Below are 20289 nucleotides of genomic sequence, written 5' to 3' on the forward strand. Positions count from 1 at the left end.
AAGAAGATGTAAATTTAAAAAGTGAAGTATTCCGACAGAACTAAAATTAAATAATGTTTATTATTTTTAATGACTACTGCAGCCATTCAGAGCAAGCAATAGCACTGAGTCTGTAGGAAGGGACTTTGTCCTCCTAATCAGCACAGTACATGTGTGTTGAAGCAGATCACTTCTTATTTCATTTTTACTTGTAGTGCATTCTTGTTATGACTTAGGTCAATTTTTAATTGTCAGACCACTTGAAAATGCACCAAGTAAAGGTGATCTGACTGGTGACCTTGATTATAACTGCAGTGTTCATTTTGTAGGTTTTCTGTCATCTTTTCTTTTCCTAGATATAATGGAGCAAGAGACAAACACATGCTCCCTGTCAAACCAAACCTCAGGCAGGAAGTAGATGAAAGCGTAAGTATTGGGTTACTGGATCAGCCTTTGATCCTTAGGATCAGCTTTTGATCCTAAAGGCTTTCAGCCTCAGGTGATCCTTAGTGACACAAGACACTTTGTTACCACAATTATAATCAGTAAACCAAGTAGATTGTTATTATTATTAATGCCACTCAAAATGCTTATGTATTAAGTGGGGACTGAACTAGAGCAGTGCCTTCAATGCACTGAGCTCTTTTGGAAAACTGCTATGGAAAATTAAATGATGTTAGGGGACTTCGAATAGCATATATGGTACTTCAGCAATGATTTCAGTGGCCATTCATTGCTTCCCAGCACAGGTGGTGAGTGGAACTGAGAAACTGAACCAGCTTGAAACAGGGGGGGAAGGGAAGGGAAGGGAAGGGAAGGGAAGGGAAGGAAGGGAAGGAAGGAAGGAAGGGAAGGGAAGGGAAGGAAGAAGGAAGGAAGGAAAGGAAGGAAAGGAAGGGAAGGAAGGGAAGGAAGGGAAGGAAGGGAAGGAAGGGAAGGAAGGGAAGGAAGGGAAGGAAGGGAAGGGAAGGGAAGGAAGGGAAGGAAGGGAAGGGAAGGGAAGGGAAGGGAAGGGAAGGGAAGGGAAGGGAAGGGAAGGGAAGGGAAGGGAAGGGAAGGGAAGGGAAGGGAAGGGAAGGGAAGGGAAGGTTATTCAGTAGGCAGAAAGCAAACCAGTTTCCTTGCCACAGCTGCCCACAGGATGACATAATCATGTTGTGAAGGCTGGGGTAAGCTGGGTGTATGACTTGGGCAGCACCATAGCTCAACCCACCATTACAGCTTTGATTTCTACTGCTCTACCCTCTGTCCCTGTACAGTCCATTTTGGCACAGGTCTGTGTGTTGCCTCCTTCCCTGATTTGGAACCCGAAGGTGCTAAGAGTAAACCAGCAGTTTTCTTGTATTAGGGCATTGCTGTATTCAAAATGTGTGGTTGAAGGGGTCATGTAATTATTAAAATTTTCATTTTTTACTATTTCTGACAAGTGCCCAGCGCCTTCAGCACAGCATCAAGATTAGCCTGTTGCTGCAGTATCAGTGAAACATTTTTCTTTCATGTTCACTTAAGTTAGTATTAGAGTTTTACTCCAGTTTTCTAAATATCTCATAGAAAAGTGAAACAAGTTATGAAAAAATCCACTGACACCAGTAAGGAGTATAAACTAGATTTTATTTGCTCTGTAGGTGCCACAAAGTTGCTTCATTCTTAGGAGGATGATTATTTTGCCTAAATTTCTTGTCAGATTCAGTGAAATACTAATGCTGCAAAATGTGGAATATGTCAAGATTCTATTTTATTAGGAATGTTCTCTGATCCAAGATCTTTGTACACTTTCAAGCCTAATCAGCAAGAAAGGAAACCTAACCAGTGGAAGAGGCAGCAGCCAGCATCCTTTAGCAAGAATATCAGGGAAATAACAAGCTTTAAGGATGTAGAAAATCAAGCTGCTGTTTTATGTCAGTAGAACAGATGGCAGTTAGCAACCTTACTTAAGGATACCCTACTACTAACAAGCTTTAAGAATGTACTAAATAAGTATTTTGATGTGTGTCCATGTACACATTGCTGACTTGGCAAAATACTCAAGGTCCATGTATCCTATAGCTGAACTACGTTCATGATAATACTAAAAATCATGCCTACAGGTAGAAAAAAAGATGTGTGAAGAGCCTTCCCCCGAGCATGAGTAGCAATTAGCTGGGATTATGTAACTTGTATGGAATCTACTAACCAAGCATAATAGAGGGGCTGTACTTGGAAAGTTACTAACTCTGAAATGTATATATATATGTGTATAAATAATGACAGGGAAAGACTGGAGGAGTGTGCTTGATTTGTGTCATACTACTGAGCACCCAGGCTTGCACAGATGTGAAATAAACAATCAATGTCTCTCTCGAGTGTGTGATTATTGGCTTCATGCACACCGGGTAAAGAATCTGATTTTGTGGACAACACTAATGTAAGTTGGATTTCTTTCTTCACTCATTATAGCTGGTGAAGGTGGTTTTCTTTATGTGTATGTCCAATTCCTGTTAATTAATCCAATAATTGCTTTTGGTACATTCAGTACTTGCTCCATAAAGAAAGAGTTCTTTTTATGAAAACATCTTCCTAGAATACTTCTACCATATCAGGGTGTCTCTTCTCTAGTCAGTTTTAGGAAGGTGAGTTTTTTTCACTTTTCTGAGAAAAAAAAATAATTCTCCCCTCTCTTATGGAAAATGTATGCTAAATAACAACACTCTCCTCTTTCTCCTTCTATACACAAGATACAGTGAGTGTACACAGGATCTCTCTAGACTCTATCTAAATAGGAACATTTGAAGCAGCTAATCAAGCAGCATGTTTACTATCTATAGTAGCAGTGTTATTAAAAATCGAAATACAGACAGGTATTTATTGTACATGACTAAGTACAAAGCAGCCTGAAATAGGTAGGTAAAGATGCTCTAAGGGTCAAGTAGATTTCATGCAATTGAGTCAGCAGTCCATCCAGTGCACAGAACATTTTACTATTTATCAGCACTTTTTCAGTCTTTTTGAAGTACCAGTTCTGGTCTCATAGAAGCTATTTATGTAGATCCTCTTTAGGTGCAAATTCCTAAAACCAGCTTTCTTTCTGCTAAAAATATAGCATGACTTCCTGGGACTTCCCAGTACTATACGCAGTGAAGTCAAACTTTATTGTAGCTTGTGCAAAGGTGGTGGAGCACAATTGTCTATGTCTTCTACAAGAGCATTCTTGTAGAAAAGCCAAAGGGTGGGAAAGATGGGGTATTTCCCTCAACTGCCTTTGCTCACAGGCTTTAATTACCAGTTAATTTACAAGGCTCTGAAAATTCCCTAAACAACATTCAGGTGGTTTTGAAGGCAGGAGTTGGCAAGAGTAGGCTCAATTTCAGATTAAACTTGCCTCCCTAGCTGTTTGCATGATCAACGCTGAGCAATTCTTTGTGTTAATGTCTGAGTAGGAGAAACTTCAGGGCAAACTGCCTTTGTAAGAAACACATGCTGCAATTACAGCATCAGTTTGCAAATCAAAAAATTTAGTCTACTTTGCCAATTGGTAATGCCTGTCATGAATTCCGCTGTCATCTGAGGAATAGAATGAGACACCTGGCAGTAACTATGCATGACAAACCTGAATTGATACAGAAGGAAATAATATCATCCCCCACAGTGTCCTTTCATTCCCAACCTTCTGTGCCACACCGCAGCAGCTAAACTGAGCAGGGGCCTAACTGGAATAAAAATCAACAGCACCTATTAAACCTAAACAAGCACAGACACATGAATGAATGATCATTTGGAGGTAAGGCAGGGCTTATCTCAGACACAGCTTCAGTCGTACGTGGAAACCTATAGTAAAAATATTTCTGGCCTTCATCATTAGTAGTTATTCGTGGTGGTTTCAGAAGGACTTTAATTGTAGAAAGAGAGAAGATCATTAAAAAAATAGTTTTATTTTTCCATACTCAGTGTTCAGATAATCTGGAATGCAAGTTGAGCTTGACAGAAAGCAGAAACTAGCAGTTCCGTCAATAATATTTAGGCACTACTGCAGTTCTTTAAGTTTTGAGACACTTGAGTGATTTTGGATCCAAAAGCAAAACTCCCAATACAGAAAAAAACCGTAAAATTACAAGTCTAAATCTCATCAGGCACAAAACTGAAGTTTCCCTGAGAAGATATAACTACAAACTAGAGTATAAAGTTTTTATCACAATATCAGGGGGTTTTAATAATACAAAAGCAAAAATTGAATTCCCTTATACTCCATGCTGAAGACAAAATATTCAAGAGCATTAAGAATTACATATAACAGAACTGCAGCAAACAGATCTAAGTAAAATGGTAACAGCTGGCTTTGCATATCCCCTTTTGCATAGCTTTTAGATAGTTTCTAATATTGTACTCCTGAGATCTTCAGTACTCAGTATGAAGCCTGTGCAGTCCAGCTGCTTTTTACCCCACCCCTTCATCTTTCTCTTCCAGCTTGCATTACATTCATGGGAAAAAAATTAAGAATAACCATGAACAACATGCATTTTCTAAGCATTAAAACAGTTTAGCCAGAGGAAGTCCATTAATTATACCTTCTAGATAATAAATATTCCAGATAGTTGGCCTCCCAGAAACTGCTGTCTGATTTTGTACCTAAAGCTCTGAGCCTCAGTGTGCCACAAGGCATACTCACATGAGACATGTCTTTTCTCCCCCTTGTCCACAGACAAGGCAGGGAGGGCATCAGCACCACCACACCAACATGGTGAGAGTCATTACATCCATCATCAGCATCCCCATCATTGCTGCAACACCTTAAAGTACATCACAGTATACTATCCGTACCTGTATTTCCTAACAGGAGAGCACATTTCAGTTCTTTTGCAGGTACAAAGCTTTGTGCCGCAAATACTCTTCCAAACACTTCACTGCAAAAGGGTCAACATCAGTGTCAAACTTATTAGCAAATAAGTGGTGGTTTCGTAGCATCCAGTTCAAGTCTCCTACTCCAAAAACACAGACGGAGCGAATGTGAACTCCACTGCATGGTGGGTAGGGTGCACCTTTGGAGACGTCACCTTCAAAGTACTGCCACTTGACAAACCTGGCCAGTGCATTCATGTCAGAAACATCGTACTTGTCACTGGAAGAAAATGCGCCTGGGACTTCAGGAATTCTCTGAATTGTTGCCCACAGATACTCATCTGGGCTGTAAGTATCTTTTGCCCACTCAATGAACTTAAGTATTTTGCTGTTTTCTAATACATATTCTACAAAGCTTCTGCTAACTACAAAATAGGCACTGCCAGAAAAAACTGGAGTATTGAGAGGTGGTAGTTGTTTGTCTATGCCTGTGTTCTTTATTTTACCATCAATAATCTCATGGTGTTTCTTCCACCTTACTTCTTTATAAACAGGCATTTTTTCTGTTTCCAAGCTGTTTTCACCCTTAAGGGCTTTTAATTTCTCTACTATTTCCTGGTTGGTCTTTATAGGAAAGTCCATACCACATAGGTTTATTAAGTATTTCCAGTTTGAACTTCTTCTGTAAAGATCTTTCATGCAGTTAATGTCTGCCTGCACTCTGCTCCATGAAGCATATACCACACTCTCTAACTGGCTGGAAATAAAGACATTATCAAAACATGAGACTATTCCCTTCACAGCAGCAAAGAAAGATTCTGGAGACTTTTTGTCTACATGAATGCAGTAAAAATTCTGTGGAGCATAGATTGATCTCAGAAGTCTATCAAGCATCTCAATTTTGTGATAAACTACTATTGAGTAAGCGATTGGAAATTCTGCTTCTTCATTGCTGAGAGGTTCCATAATGTATTTCCTAGTCTTGGTGAAGAAGGCACAGTCTGCAGTCATGTTAATATAATCATCTGTTGTTAGTCTGGGGCGTTTCTTAAACGACACTGATAATACCTCAAGCTGTACCTTTTGTATTTCTTCTATATCCCCTGCAATAATCTTGGTGCAGTTAACATTGCTAATAGGATCTTCTTTTGTAAGCTCCAGATGTCTCCGATTTAAGAAGTCTTCTTTCTGGTTAATTTTCAAAACTGAAATGATTACTGAAATAAGAGTTAGACCCAAGAAAAGCCTGAAGCGTAAGTTGAGGCAAAACCGTAATTTCCTCTTCAGCATTTCAAACAACAAGTAGCTTTGCAGGGCTAAAAAAAAAAAATTGTTCTCCTCTCTGATCATATGAGATTCAACAACTTCAGAAAAAAAATTGTGTTTCTCAGGAATTTGGCAAGTTTGTCAAGGAAATGGAAGGAAAAATCCTAAAATAAAATGGAATATGACTGTCATTTAAAGATTAGAAAGCTTCTTTTAAAAAATCAGTGATTAATAATTACATTGTTATTTAGTGACAGTAAAAGCTGAATAGTTCAGCCAAAAATATTCTGTTGAAAATTAAAAATTAATAAAATTTTTCTAGGAAAAGACTGGGAGAAGCAGACAGTTTTCATGAAACACTTTCCATAGTGCTAATACTACACACCAGAGTTCAGTAAGAAAACAGGGCTGATTCATCTGCATTTAAAACAAAATTGAAGTCAGATACGCTACAGAGAAGCAAGTATCTCTTGGTAATTCATGCTTCAGAGCTTGACAAGAATCTTTAATACTCACTTCAGGGTTGACATAGATTTCTTTATCATTAAACTTACCACTCACTTCCTGGGTGGTAGTCATGCTTTATTTCTCACTGGCAAAGAAGGCCCTGCAGCCTTTCAAGATTTTTATGTGAGATAGTCTCTTCAACATCCTGCACATGAGCTTAGATATACCTCCGGGAAAGAGCTGATGAGAAGGGCGAGAAAAAAAGTTATTACAGCAGGCCACCTCAGTTTTCAGAGTTGTGAGAACAACTGTTACTGACTTGCTGAAATGCCTTTATAAGGTAAAAGCAACACTTATGGCCTATATCTCGAACCGATTTGTGTGAAATCACTGCCAGTGCACAAATCTAAGTGCACAGTAGTGTTGTATTACCATCATTTAAACACACTTGTTTTTTATGATTCAGCAACTGCTTTTACATGGAGATATGCTGCAAACCTGAATTGCAACAAGATTTCTAGTATGCCAATTTTACTCTCAATGTTATTTCACAGGCGCTAGATAATTTTTGTTTGTTAGTTCTGTTTCCCTTTAAGCACCACGTTCAGAACTCTGTGAATGGAATCACTGCAGAGTTATGCTGATGCTGCAGCTGTAGCTGTTGAGAAAATTGCAGTCTAGAACTGTATTGCAGGACTGTGTGTCTTTTTTTTTGGTAAGTATTATTTCATGCAGATAAATTGATCAAGAACAGGATATCATTAAGTAACTTACATTGCTACTCAAATGCCATTTCTAATCACAAATTCACTACCTAGTAATTTAGTGCAGGTTTGAATTTCAAACCAGCCTTTAATTGCAAAAGCCCACACAGTTTACAGAGAATGTCTTTCAAAATTTGACTAAGTTAATGAAATATCAAATATTTGAGAGATATAAGGCTCCCTACATTTTAACTACAAGAAAAAAACCTAGTGCCTAAGAATAACTTTCCAAACAGCTTTAAGAATAACAGCTACTCACAAAAACTGGTAAGAAACTTTAAGAAACATAAATGTGTATTGTGTCCAGTCCTGGGTTTTGCCATAGGCTGCTCAAAGTAAGAGTTTTCTTTTCCCCCCTATTTTCTTTAAGCGACCCCAGTATCATTTTCGGTTTTAATTCCTAAACTGTGGCTCTTAACCTGCTACGTGCAGATGTTAGAATAGGTGCATTTAAGAAACTGAGGCATGGCATCACAGAGTTTGTTAGTAATGCTGCCCGGGATGCACTACACATTGGGTCACTTTGCCCATGGCACTGCAAACTGACTGGGGAATGTAGCAGGCGGGGGGGAAGGTGGGGATCACTGCACTAATGTCTAGCTATGAGGATCAGCAATTTTTTAAGGAAGTACTATAGTCAAGTATTTTGTATTTCAAGCCAACAGCAGGCAGAGACCACAAACTAGACACAAATTTGTGACTAACAGCATTTTATAAACATCTTATTTACTCTAAAGTAAGATGTGTCCTTGGTTTTCAGAGTTACAATTGTAATTGTTGTATCCTGCATTTCTAATTTATCTTAAGGAAGGTAGACATTTGTTCACAGTATGTTTTAGGGGTACAGTGAAGTCAAACCAAAAGAAATTTTAAATTTTAAAACTTAAGGAATTTGGCCAGTGAGCTAGCATGCAATTACAGATGAAAGCATAGAGGTAAATTTTAAGAATGAGGTCTTACACACTGAATTAAAAAAAAAAAAATTAAAAGGAAAATTCCACAATTGTGGCTTTCAGTTTGCAATGTAGCATTGAACACAATAACATATTTTAGAACAACTTAACATGCTTTGTAACTTATCACACACTTTTTTACTTGATGTCCTGCTTGTTCTCACTGTAGATTGGATCCACTAAAAATAATATTCATCACATATTAAATTAACAAAGGAAGGAGACTGGCTATGTGATAGTGTCTATTGAGTATATATTTTCATAGGATAAAACTTGTAATACTGGTTAGCCTTCAATTACTGTATTCTGCCTATGAACTAAAAAATTAAGACATTTCTAGAACTTAAAGTGTACTTCAAATACAGTTTGTGATACTGTAGCTGACAGACATTGGAATTCTTTCTCTAAGCTGTTAGCACTCCTATTTTATCCTATTCTTAGTTTTTATAGGAGCACTAGTATTGAGAAATAACACACACTCAAGAAGATTACCAACCCCTCACTGTTCCAATGGAGGGAGACAGTCTTAATTGAAAGTGACCACTGCAGTCTTCACCTTCTAAAACTTTGAAAGAATAAGGCTTGCTAAGAAGTCTTTCCTGCTCCCATTTTAGAATAAAACTTAGTTGAAACCAGGATAAAGAATCCCTTTCAGAAAGGCCTTGTATACCCAGCTGGGTGCAACTCCCCTATTGTTCAGAGCTCAGAATAATCAGACCCTGCATTTTCATTATACTAAAATGAAAGATCTGCAAACATTTACACATTAACATGGCTCTTATCTTTATGTAGAATTTTTCCCTGCAAATTTCTCTCGCTGACATGCTGCTTCCTCAGACTATTTTTAACAGTAAGTTACTATTTGTTGACACTTGCGATTTCAAAGTCCTAAAACTTGATCATATCCCATTTAGAAAAGCTGATCTTTACAGGGTAAGATTTGTTACCTTTCATCTAATAATATACCCAATATACTTAATGAGCCTAAAATACCCATTAATATAGTTTCAGACTGCATTCAGTAAAGTTTTAACATCAGTAAAGCTGTAGGTCTGCATACCCTTAGTGCGTATATCAGAGAATTACCTTGTCAGAGGCAGCACTTTGCACTGTGGGAGAGCTGGAGAGAGGTTTGCACAGTACAGAGAAAAGGCTTTATTTGGTAGCCTTCGCCTTGCTCTCAACTGAAGTTCAGTTGCAGAAGTTACGTACTTGACCCACTTCCTTTTTTTACTGCTTTCTCCTCAAGTCAAAGTCTGTATTTCTGAAGCAGTCATCATTAAAACGGGAAACTTAACAGCAGTTGCTACTAGTTGGGGGAATTAGTACAAAGGCTGAATAAGCTGCCCACTTCCCTCTTTCCTGCCAAAATTATTCTTTACTGCTGTATACAAACTGTATGGTATGACTAAACAAAACCAAGATAATTTCAACTTGATTTCTACCAAACACTCGGTTCCATGAGAAATCTAGGCCTTCAAGCCAAAAGCCCCCCAAAACTTCCAAACCTCCAAACAGACAAAAAACCCCAAACAAAACACTTTTATGTTAGTATACCATAGCTTGGAGAGAAACCAAAGCTGGTGTGGAGGTTTTGTCTAGACAGGCTGGACTGGAGCTGCTGGTCCTACAAATGAGGATGCTTGTGAGTGTGCAGAGCTGGCAGAGCACTGCTGCCCCAGCAGCCTGGACACCAGCAGAACTTCTGTGGCTTCACCATGGCACTGCTCTGGCATCACCATGTACTGCTGCTGCTGCTGCTGGAGGGAGCAACCCCATTCCCATCTCTGACACACATACATGGGGCCAGGAGGGCTGCAACAGCAGATCCAACCAGATGGACTCTGGGGAGCTCTCCAGCCCTTGGGGCCACAAAGATGGATTTGCTAGGAAGTCCTAAAATTTTACCAAGGCATTTCCAGAATGCTTCAAAGCACACACATCCTGCATTTATTACAATTACCGTGCTTCCATCCAGAGTCAGTTATGCAGAACATTTGTTCTGATGAGGAAGTGGTTTTTAATGCAGTAAGCAGCTTGCATAAACACAAACAGGCATAAACACAAAGACAGACTGCAGGGACCACAGTGTCGTCTGCAAAGATCTGCCAGATATGGAGTAGAGTCATTTACTCAGCATCCCATGACACCAAGCACCACATTCTTGAAAGTAGGTATGCCTGTGAATAAACCAAAGAACTCACATTTGTTCTGACAGATGATCTTGAGCCTTAATGAAAATGAGAACTGGTCAAAAGCTGGCTAACCATTAGACTTTATGGGACTCTTAATTTTGAAATCGTGCAGCAGGGTTTCATGTGGGCACAATTGTTTGCAATTGACAACACTCTGTAGGAGTAGGGCTTTTCCTTCTGAGGTGCTTAAGAAAATAAAAAAGGAAAAATACACTCCCTTTTTACAGAAAAAAAGCCCAACACATTTATAGTCCCTTGCTAACCTAGAAGACAGCTATAAATGAAACTCCACAAATGACTAGTACTGCTACATCCACCACTACATGGAAATTAAATACTGAGAGTAACTAAAAGTAGCTGTTTTTCAGAAGAAAAAAAAAAAATTAAAATAAATTCAAACCTCCAGGTTATTTGAATATCTTATATTAAAATGTTAGGAATCTAACACACTAAACTATTTCTGTTTCAAAAAAATGAGTAAAACTCACATGAACATACATTCTGTATAGATTGTAAATTGAAAAAGCAGTAGAGTTCTAGTCTCTTGTACTGCTGTATCACATAAATCTTCTGCAGAACAGTTCAAAGCCTGATTACTATTTGCATTCCTCTCTGTCCTTAGAGGCCCCACAGATACAGCCAACAGTAAGAATTTTCAGCTAAGGAGAGTAAAGATATTGTGGCAAATTCATTCAGTGACATTCAGTTCCTCTCTCAAGAAGTCTTCAACTGTTAGCATGGACAAAAAGATATACTTTACCTCAAAGTTACTAACACTGAAAGTACACACAAATCACAAAACAAAAAATAATGAAATCTTTAAAGTAATGTTGGCCAATTTAGCATGAAGTAGAACTGGTGTTCATTGTCATAATTTTTACACTTTGGCTTCTTCAAAGAAAATGCACACCTATTTTTTTCACATTACTCTAAAGTAGAACCTATCATTTTGCTGGGAACAGAGTAGTCCAGAGCTGCTGCACTCCTCACACCCACATAAAAAAATTTGCCCATTGCTGCCTTGTGACAATTTCAGAACAGGACACACTGGCAGGAAAGGTTATCTGTAACACCAGAAGGAAGGCAGAAGGAAGGGGCTGTCAAATTTTGGAGTACATGGATCCCTCTTCAAGCATAACATATAAAATATTCTGATATTTCTTTAGCCATTTGAGATTTTCTTAATGGAGAAGCCAGCATTTTAAAGCCATAACTATAGTTACAGTTCATCAGTGAGCTCAAGTATCATCAGTGATCTTCCTGAGATATTCTATCTTCCTGAGATATTCTATCACAGTTTTCTCTGTTTTATTATGTTCCTCTAATAGCACCCCAATTATCCCATGTAAAATAATGCTGTACATTGCAAGTGGTGTCTCTGGAGCAATGAAGTAAACTTAACAGTAGAAGTTACTTCTGTTGTACTACTGGGCATGGTACACTTCTGTGGAACTGCCTTTTTTCACCTTGCCCAAGACTGAATTCTGTGTAGGTAAAGTTAGGTGTTTTCAAGTTTCAGGAGCTTACAAACCAAAGTGGAGAATTTTTGAATTACATTGAAATCCAAAGGAAAACTGAGATGGATTATTTAAAAAAATTAAGCCTTTTCATAAGACTAGGAGTGGGTTTTCCAATGTGGAAACAAAATTGGAGAGCAGGATTTTGCTCAGTATTTTCAGCAAATACACTGTAAACCTTTAGCTTGTATGTTCGCCTGTGCATTTGGTTTATGTTAGAAAAAAAAAAAGGCCAACTTGGCAAAGGTATTCATCAGGTTTTTTTAGCAACTTTTGGCTCTTCTGGCTTCACAAAGTATTACCCAGACAATGTCATTTTTCATAGGAAATACATTATGCTAGTAACTATAGGCAGAATAGCTCATCACTGAGGAGAGAAAATAGAAGTAATATTTTCTTTTGTGTACATCTATTTTCAAAAGCAATGTAAGTGAACTCCAGCTTGAGTTACAAATACTGCACTATTTTTCACAACGCTTTTCAAGCTGAAGTTGATAGAGAAGCTAGATTTGTCCCCTCTTCTCTCACTATGATTTCTGACTGTCCTTCTTGCCAGCTCTGCGGTCGAATACCTCATATTCCATTAAAAATGAAATTTAAAATAGCAGACTCCAAAATGGCAATTCCCTCCTGCTGCCACTCCTCCTCTTTCCCACAAAGTCTACTTTTCTGAGTAAGAAGGCAAAGTGCCAGAGCATAACTGAGTCGCCTGTCAGGCTTCTTTCTCAGTCCTCTCACCCAACCTGGGCCACAGAAGACTATTTACAAACTTCTAAACAGCTTTTTCATTCTGAGGAAAAAAAAAAAAAAAAAAAGGTTTCTTCAGGGTTTTCCCAGTTTCGATGAGTTTGAGAGAAGGGAAAAAAGAAAACAAGGCGCCACAACCCAGGACTGCAACACCTCAGGAGCATCTGATATGCCCTGAATCCTGTTAGAGCTAACAGATTTCACACCAAGCCAACACCCCCGCGGAGGCAACAGCCTGCCCCGGGTTCCCTGCATGCACTGCCGCGGGAAAAGGCAAACGGAGGATGGGCGGACAGACGGACAGAAAGTGGGGGAACAAAGCAAACTTAAAAAACGGAGGTGCAGAGCGGGGCGGGGCGGGGGGGGTGGGAAGGGAAAGGAGAAGAAAAGGGGAAAGAAAGAGGCAAAAGGAAATAAGTGTAAGCAAAAAGGAGAGGGGGAAAACGGGGTAAAGAGAAGGGGAAGGAGGGGGAGAGAGGGAAAGGGGTAAGGAAGGAAAAAAGAGCTGGGGAAGAAAGAAGGAAGAAAAAAGAAAAGAAAATAATAGAGGCACAGCAAATGCGTCTCCCGGCCCTCCAGTGCGGCACCTGCCCGGCGATGCCGCGGCTCCCGGAGTAGCGCTGCGAGGCTCCGCAGGTACGGCGCCCGGGAAGAGCGATGCTCCAGGCCAGCCCGCGCCGCCACCGCTTTGGGACCACGCCGCTCCCGCTCCGCCCGCAGCGCCCAGGTGCGGAGCAGCCCCGGGGCAGGCAGGCAGCCCGGCCACCTCCCCTGCGGCGCGGCCCCGAGCCGGACTCAGCGCCTGCCCTGGGCTGGCGCTCCCGCTCGGCCCCTCCCCAGGTGCCAGGGTGCCGCCCCTGCTCTGCCGCCCGCCCTCAGCACACCGTGCCGTGCCGTGCCGTGCCTCGGCAGCCTGGCAACTGCGCGTGTTTAGCCTTTTCCCTTCCTTCACCGCTTCCCCGGCAGTGCAGGCAGCGTCGGAACCCACGTAGGACAAAGTCCTCTGCGGTTTATGGAAACAAAGGGCTTTCTCGAGGTTCCCCGCCCCAAACGACCGTGCACCCAGCGGGGCCGGGGGGAAGGCTGAGCGGGCTCGGTGTGGCTGTGTTGGAAAATGCATCGGGTTAAAAATTTTGTATAACTTTAGTCAAAAGTTTTGTTTGTCTTTACCCTGGGAAAAAGGAATTTTAGGGTATTGTTCTGCCAGATGAGGTCTGGTGGACTCAGCATATTAACAGGTTGGGAGTGACCCTGAAGATAACCAGAAAGATAAAGGCTATTAACAGAACATGCGCCAGGACCTTGTGGTTATCAACAAGACATGATGGCTATCACAAACTGCTACCCCAGACCACCTCCAGCAGGGCTGAAGACATCCTGGCCCGGAAAAAGGACTGATAAGAAAAACTGAAGAATGAAGAATCTAATTAGCATCAGAAGCAAAGATATTCAGATCCAATGAGAAACTGAATACTGAGGGTTTGCTCAACTTTAGACCAATGAACACTGACCCAATGCTTTCCTATGTATTTTTACTGTATGAAATATCTGAAAAATCGAGTAAAAGCTATGTATCATGGCATGATTCTCTCTGCACACCCGGGCTATGTGTAGATGAGATGATTTCAGAACAACATCCTGGCCAGATAATAAAGTAATGCCTTAACACTCTAACATTAAAATGTTGTTGGAGGGGTTTTGTATTTTTTTTTTTCGCAGATTCGGTGAGAGCTGCAGCAGCCCCGCGTTTCCGAGCTGGGAGCTGGCGGGGCTGGTGCTCCTGCGGCCGAGACTCGCTCTGCGCGTACACGTGGGCTTGAGAGCTCAGTGAGGGAACATCGAGAGAGGAGCAGAGGCTGGGGTGGGAACGCGGGACACCTGGCGGGAAAGCAGTGCATGAAACTTGCGGCGGGGAAGAGTAAAACGTGTCTAGGCAAAGCGAGAAGAAGACTCAGATTTCTTGCTCACTTTGTCACATCAAATATGTGTCCGAGACGATAAAGATACTCCATGGAGTGTGGAGAGCTGTGAAACATGAAGGTGGAGCTTAGGGGCAAGGAGCTTATTATTTTAGCAAAGTACTTAGAAAGAAAAGAGAAAATTAAATTTCAAGGAAATAGAAAGTTCAAAGAGAGCGTGTGCCTCGTTAAAAACCCCAAGTGCTGCAGCCTGCAGCAGCTTGAACAGTGCTTGCAGAATTCCCCAAAAATCCCTGGGCATCAACATTATCTAGAGCACAGCTTGATTTGGCAGCTGGAGGCACACGTAACGCACTCTCCTGGCCATTCCTCATCCCAGTCGTGAGCTGGTACTGAAGGTCCTGCATCTGCACTGATCAGGAGGCTGGAAGCTAACAAGGAAATGAGATTAGGTTTCAAGGCTCTTACTGGAACACACTGCCAGGAGAAGGGGTAATTGCCTCCACACATCACCACATGGATCAGACAGCTTATTTTAGGAATGGACTGCAGGATCTCAAGTCTTAATCGTCATGTTGTCAAGCAAAAGTTCATTATATATATGCTGGATAGAGAATTAGTGTGTAACTGCATGCTAGCTTGGCAGGCCTCCCCTCTTCCCTTTGTCCTGACAGATGGGGGGGGGGGGGGGAGGGGAAGATGGTTTTCTAGTGTGTCTGTGAACTTCTTGTTCACTTCTGATTGTTCATGGCACACCATGCCAAAAAAGCCTTCCATCCATAAATCCAGCAGAGGCTGGTAAGAGAAGTTTCCAGTGGGAGACAGAAATCTGGGGGAGTGGGCAAGATTTCCTGTTAGTTTTCCCCATGAAGATTAATGTTTTATAATTACTAGTGATTTACAATTACAGGTAGTGGCCACATCTTGTTGGTCTTTCATGTAAATTAGAAAAATAAATCAGAAATTTAAGTATTGGCTCTCTTGCTAAACCACCTGCAAGAGATTGTAGTAGTGCAATTGCAGTAGAGGTAGTAGACCTGAATACCAAACACTCCTAAGAGAATTAATTGTGTAAGCTTTGGGGGCAGATGTTTGCTTTCACTGTTTTCCATCCCCCCTGCCCTAATTACTTACACAGGTACAAATACAATGATGTCTATTGCAGAGTCACCAAGCAGAGCTGATACATATCGGTGCAGTAAAAATGTAACCTCTAACAAGTACTTCTAGTGGAGAGAAAATAAAAGCATTAAAGTCATTACTGTATATAATTATTTCAGGCAGAGAACTGAAGTTAAGAAGTCTGTTCTTCTCTAACTTTGGCACAAGTAGATAGTGGAGTTCTCCGTAGACTGACATGATTATAGAGGTCATGGTCCTTGGCTGACCATGCTGGCAGAGACTCATCTTTTTTTTTTTTAGTGCAGCTTTGAGACATTTCAAGGACTGTGTTACACTTATGGTTCCGTTCATGGATAGTTTTTGTTAGCTGTTCCTGAAGAAAAATGGATGGAAAGGGCTTGCACCTGGTTTTCACTCTTCTGACCTTGAGTCTGGAATATGAAGATGACAGGGTGCACAAGCTGCCCTTTCTGCCATGAGACAGGCCAGTGACACATGTGACTGTATGGCAGCTGTGAAACAAAAGAAAAAGGTTATGCCATTCACAATTTTGGAATTACTGATGGGGAAATCAAAACAATAGAAAAAGTGGAACTTAGAGGCAAAATATACTCAAAAGCAAACAAAAAGCAAGTTACAAATATGGGAAATTTAAAACACATAAATGATTTTGCTGTGAATTTTGATTGGTTTGAATGAAATCAGTTTGTACATGAATGTTTGGTTGATATGGTAAGACCAACAATCCAGTAAGAACATGTAAACAATATTAAGAAAGTTTCAGGGATAGTTTTCTGAGCATGGCTAAACTTATATAGTTATGGTGCAGGAGAATACAACTTAAATATATTTCCTTATATATATAAGGAGGACAGCTGTCTTAAAGACATGCTTTCTCTAAGTTGATATTAGTATTTCATTTGTAATTTGACGGCTGCCTCCAGGCCTTTAGGCTTTTTCTTGGAAAATACAAAGTATACAAAACATTTCTAACTACTTTAGAATTTTTATGTTACGTCTAAAGTTTAAGTGGTGGAGAAATTTTTAAACTTCTTGCTTATCGCTAATTCTTATAATTTTAGCACTTTTAAGGAAGTAAAAGTTTTCTTTTTCTGAAAAGTCAGACAATGCTCTAACATTTTGTAATAAGAGCTTCCCTGCTAACTTTTGTAAAAGGTCACTTGTCTGAACTTTTCTGTCCTGTAAGTGTAACACAAATATCAGTGTCTTCTGATAATACAGACCTAACATAAGAAAGGTGCAAGGTCCTAATCTCTATCCTCAGACAAACAGAGTATCCTAACTTCAGTTTTGAACCCTGCTAGGGCTTGAAGGTTTCTTCATAAAGATAGTGTGATCTTACTACATGAGCCTTCTCTAAGGAAAGAGATGCTCCAATCCAGAAATTTGTATTATTTTTTCCATAAACATCCATCGCAACAATTACCTTTGTTGTAAATTTTATGAGACTTAATGTTCTTGCCATAGATTCTGCATACTGCTTGCTCTGTACCTGACCAGAGGAAAAAAGTAATCTTCAGTTTGCAGATGAACTCTTGAAAGCTGAGCCTCCACATAAATCAGGGGTGGGGCAGAGTGCACCAGAAATGTGTAATGTGCTGAAATAAAAGGCCCAAAGAAAATGATCACAGCTGCCAAAAGAATTTTAACACAAAAAATTGTCTGACAGAAGGAAGACACCGCAAACCATTTTTGAAAATAAAGAACAGTATATCTAAAGCACATTGTAGCATGCTTCTCTTTGGAACAAAATGTCTTCTGATATGGGTCAGTATTAATTTGTAGGGACAAGAGTGGCTCATGTCTAAAGTTCATTAAGGAAGGTCATGTTTTATTCCTCAGACTATGTGTAATACATATGAAAAATACCATTTCACTTTACCTATTGTGTGATTACACAGAATTTTTATACTGTTTGAGAGTCAAAATTTTCAGGTAAGTTTAAAATAAGTTTAATGTGAATGAACTATGTCAGTAGTGTATAATCAAGGACATGGTGGGACAAATTTCTTCCAAGACACTGGCTAGCAGTTAGTACTAATTACAGAATCAAAAATAATGTAGACTGGATTGCAGGCTTGCGTTGCCAAAATTAACTGTAAAACATATACTGGGTAAAATAGGGGCCTCTTGTTCTAGCACTGTGGTGGGTTTGACCTTGGCTTGTTGCCAGATGTCTACCCAGCTCTCTTACATTGCTTCTTTCACAGGACAGGATGAGAAAATAAGATGGAAAAGCTCATGGGCTAGAATAAAAACAGGGAGATTACTTACCTATTACCATCATGGTCAAAACAAACAGACTCAGCTTGGGAAAGATTAGTTTACTGTCAATTAAAAATAGAGTGAAATGATGAGGGAAAAAAACCCAAACAAAACTAAAACCGCCTTCCCCTTAGTCCCTCTCTCTTCTTCTCAGGCTCAACTTCATCCCTTCAGTTTTCACTCTTCCTCCTTCGTTGCTCCTGAGTGCTGAAGGGACATGAAGAATGAGGATTGTCAACAGTCCATAACTACTCCTCTCTGCCACTCCTTTATTGAGGTGCTGTTTTCTTCTAAATCTCTCCATGTCCCTTCCATGTCCTTCACAGACTGCTCTAGCATGTGTCCTTCCATTGGCCTTCTGTTTTTCAGGAACAGACTGCTCCAGCATGGGTTCCTGCCTCAGGTAGCTGCTCCTGCCAGGAGCCTCTTCCTGCGTGGGCTTTCCACTGCCTGCAGCTTTCTTCCAAACACACCCAGCTGCTCCTTATGTGATCTTCCAGGTCTGCATGTGGATATCTGTTCAACTGTGGTCATCCATGGGGTGCAGGGGGACAACTGTTCCACCAAGTCCTTCTCCAGGGCCTGCACAGAATCTCTGGTCCAGCATCTAGAGCACCTCCTCATGCTCCTTCACCACTGACATTGGTGTCTTCAGGGATGTTTTCTCCATGCTTTTCTCACTCTTCTTTCTCACAGCTGCTGTGTCATGGTTGTTACACTTTCTGAAATATGTTATTGCAGAGGAGCCACCAGTGTCACTGACAGGTTCAGCTTTGGCCGGCAATAGGTCCATCTTGGAACTCTCTGGAACAAGCTGTGTCCCACACAAGGCATCCCCTGAATGCTTCTTGCAGAGGCCTCCCCTTCAGCCCCCTCCTCACCCCACCAACCTTGCCAAGTAAACCAAATCGAACCACTTAGATTATTTTTCCTTACTCTGATCCAGTTAAAAAGTTTGATTTGCTGATTGCGCTGAAAAGGTGGGAAGAAAGCCTGGTGTTAACATGTCTGCTGAGGGAATGACAACTCCTCCTGCTGGCTGCTTTGGCAAGAGTGGTGAAAGCTCAGCCTGGTGTAGCCTGGCAAAGACAGTGTTTTAACCACAAGCAGAATCAGTCAAGGCTCTCCTAAGACACTAACAAATAAGAAAAACCTCAACCCTCTGAACTGTTTCAAATTTTATTTATGAAAGGTATCATCTATCTTAGAAAGTCCCCTTTCCCAAAGTAATAATAAATCAATACCAGAATTATGCATATAAACATAAATAGATACATACATACATGCGGACATATGTGTATATATACACCAAGAATTCTGAGCTAATGTTTGAATTGGTTTCATTTGTCCTCTGCACTTTTTAAATATTTCACAGATTTCAGAGCTTGGTCTCACAGTTGCTTAAAGGTGATCAAACTTCTGAAAGGACTGCAAACTGTGTATCTACAGTGCTCTGCTCATGCCTTTCCTTTGATTGTCTATTGACAGTTTCACAGCTCAGCTTTCCCAGTGAAATTTGTAGTTTGTATCATTTCTCCTTCTTCTCATTATGTAAGGTGGTCTGTTGTTACAGCCACATTGTAGGTTGAACTTGGCTGGATGCCAGGTGCCCACCAAAGCTGCTTCATCACTCCACTTCCTTAGCTGGACAGGGAAGAGAAAAAATATAACAAAAATTTGTGGGTCAAACAAGAGCTGGGAGACATCATTCAGCAAGTACTGTCACAGGCAAAACAGACCCAACTTGAGGAAATAAGTTTAATACCTATCAAATCAGAGTGATCTCATGTTAGTAAGAAATAAAACTAAATCTTAAAAACACCTTTCCCCTTGCCCCTCCCTTCTTCCCATGATCAGCTTCACTCCTGATTTTTCCTGCCTTCTCTCTGCAAGTGAGACAGGGGACAGGGAATGGAGCAGAAACATCATGCATTGTTTCTGATGTTCCTTCCTCCTCAGGGGGAGTCCTCCCACCAGTTTTGCTCTGCTCCAGCGTGAGGTCCCTGCCATGGGAGACAGTTCTCCATAAACTCCATTGTGAATTCTTGCCCCAGTCTGTGGTTCTTCACAAACTGCTCCAGCCAAGGTCCCTTTCACGGAGTGCAGTTTTTCAGGAACAGACTGCTCCAGTGTGAGTTACCCATGGGTTCACAAGTCCTGCCAGCAAACTTGCTCCAGTGTGGGCTGGTTGCTATGGGGTCACAGCCTCCTTTGGGCATCCATGTGCTCTGGTGTGGGATCCTCCATAGGCTCCAGGGGGGTATTTGCTCTGTCAGGGACAT

At 40.7% G+C, this 20289-nt stretch overlaps 1 protein-coding gene across 3 annotated transcripts; it reads right to left on the bottom strand.

Annotated features, from left to right (window-relative positions):
- Positions 1 to 3868: 3868 nt before the first annotated feature.
- GCNT1 (glucosaminyl (N-acetyl) transferase 1) lies at positions 3869 to 13504 on the bottom strand. Of its 3 annotated transcripts, none has more exons than XM_085042035.1 (3): positions 13268 to 13504; positions 6612 to 6744; positions 3869 to 6221 (listed from the first exon to the last, which is right to left on the bottom strand). In XM_085042035.1, exon 3 carries the CDS (start codon positions 6139 to 6141, stop codon positions 4801 to 4803), a length of 1341 nt encoding a protein of 446 aa, XP_084898161.1. In that variant the 5' UTR covers positions 6142 to 6221; positions 6612 to 6744; positions 13268 to 13504; the 3' UTR covers positions 3869 to 4800. The 3 variants fall into 3 exon arrangements, with proteins under 3 accessions (XP_084898161.1, XP_084898160.1, XP_084898159.1); XM_085042034.1 differs by having other exon boundaries at positions 6612 to 8400; XM_085042033.1 differs by having other exon boundaries at positions 6612 to 8400; positions 9308 to 13504.
- Positions 13505 to 20289: the final 6785 nt, after the last annotated feature.

Source organism: Lichenostomus cassidix, chromosome Z (genome assembly GCF_008360975.1).
Source record: "Lichenostomus cassidix isolate B80296 chromosome Z, HeHo_3.0, whole genome shotgun sequence".
NCBI classification, from domain to species: domain Eukaryota; kingdom Metazoa; phylum Chordata; class Aves; order Passeriformes; family Meliphagidae; genus Lichenostomus; species Lichenostomus cassidix.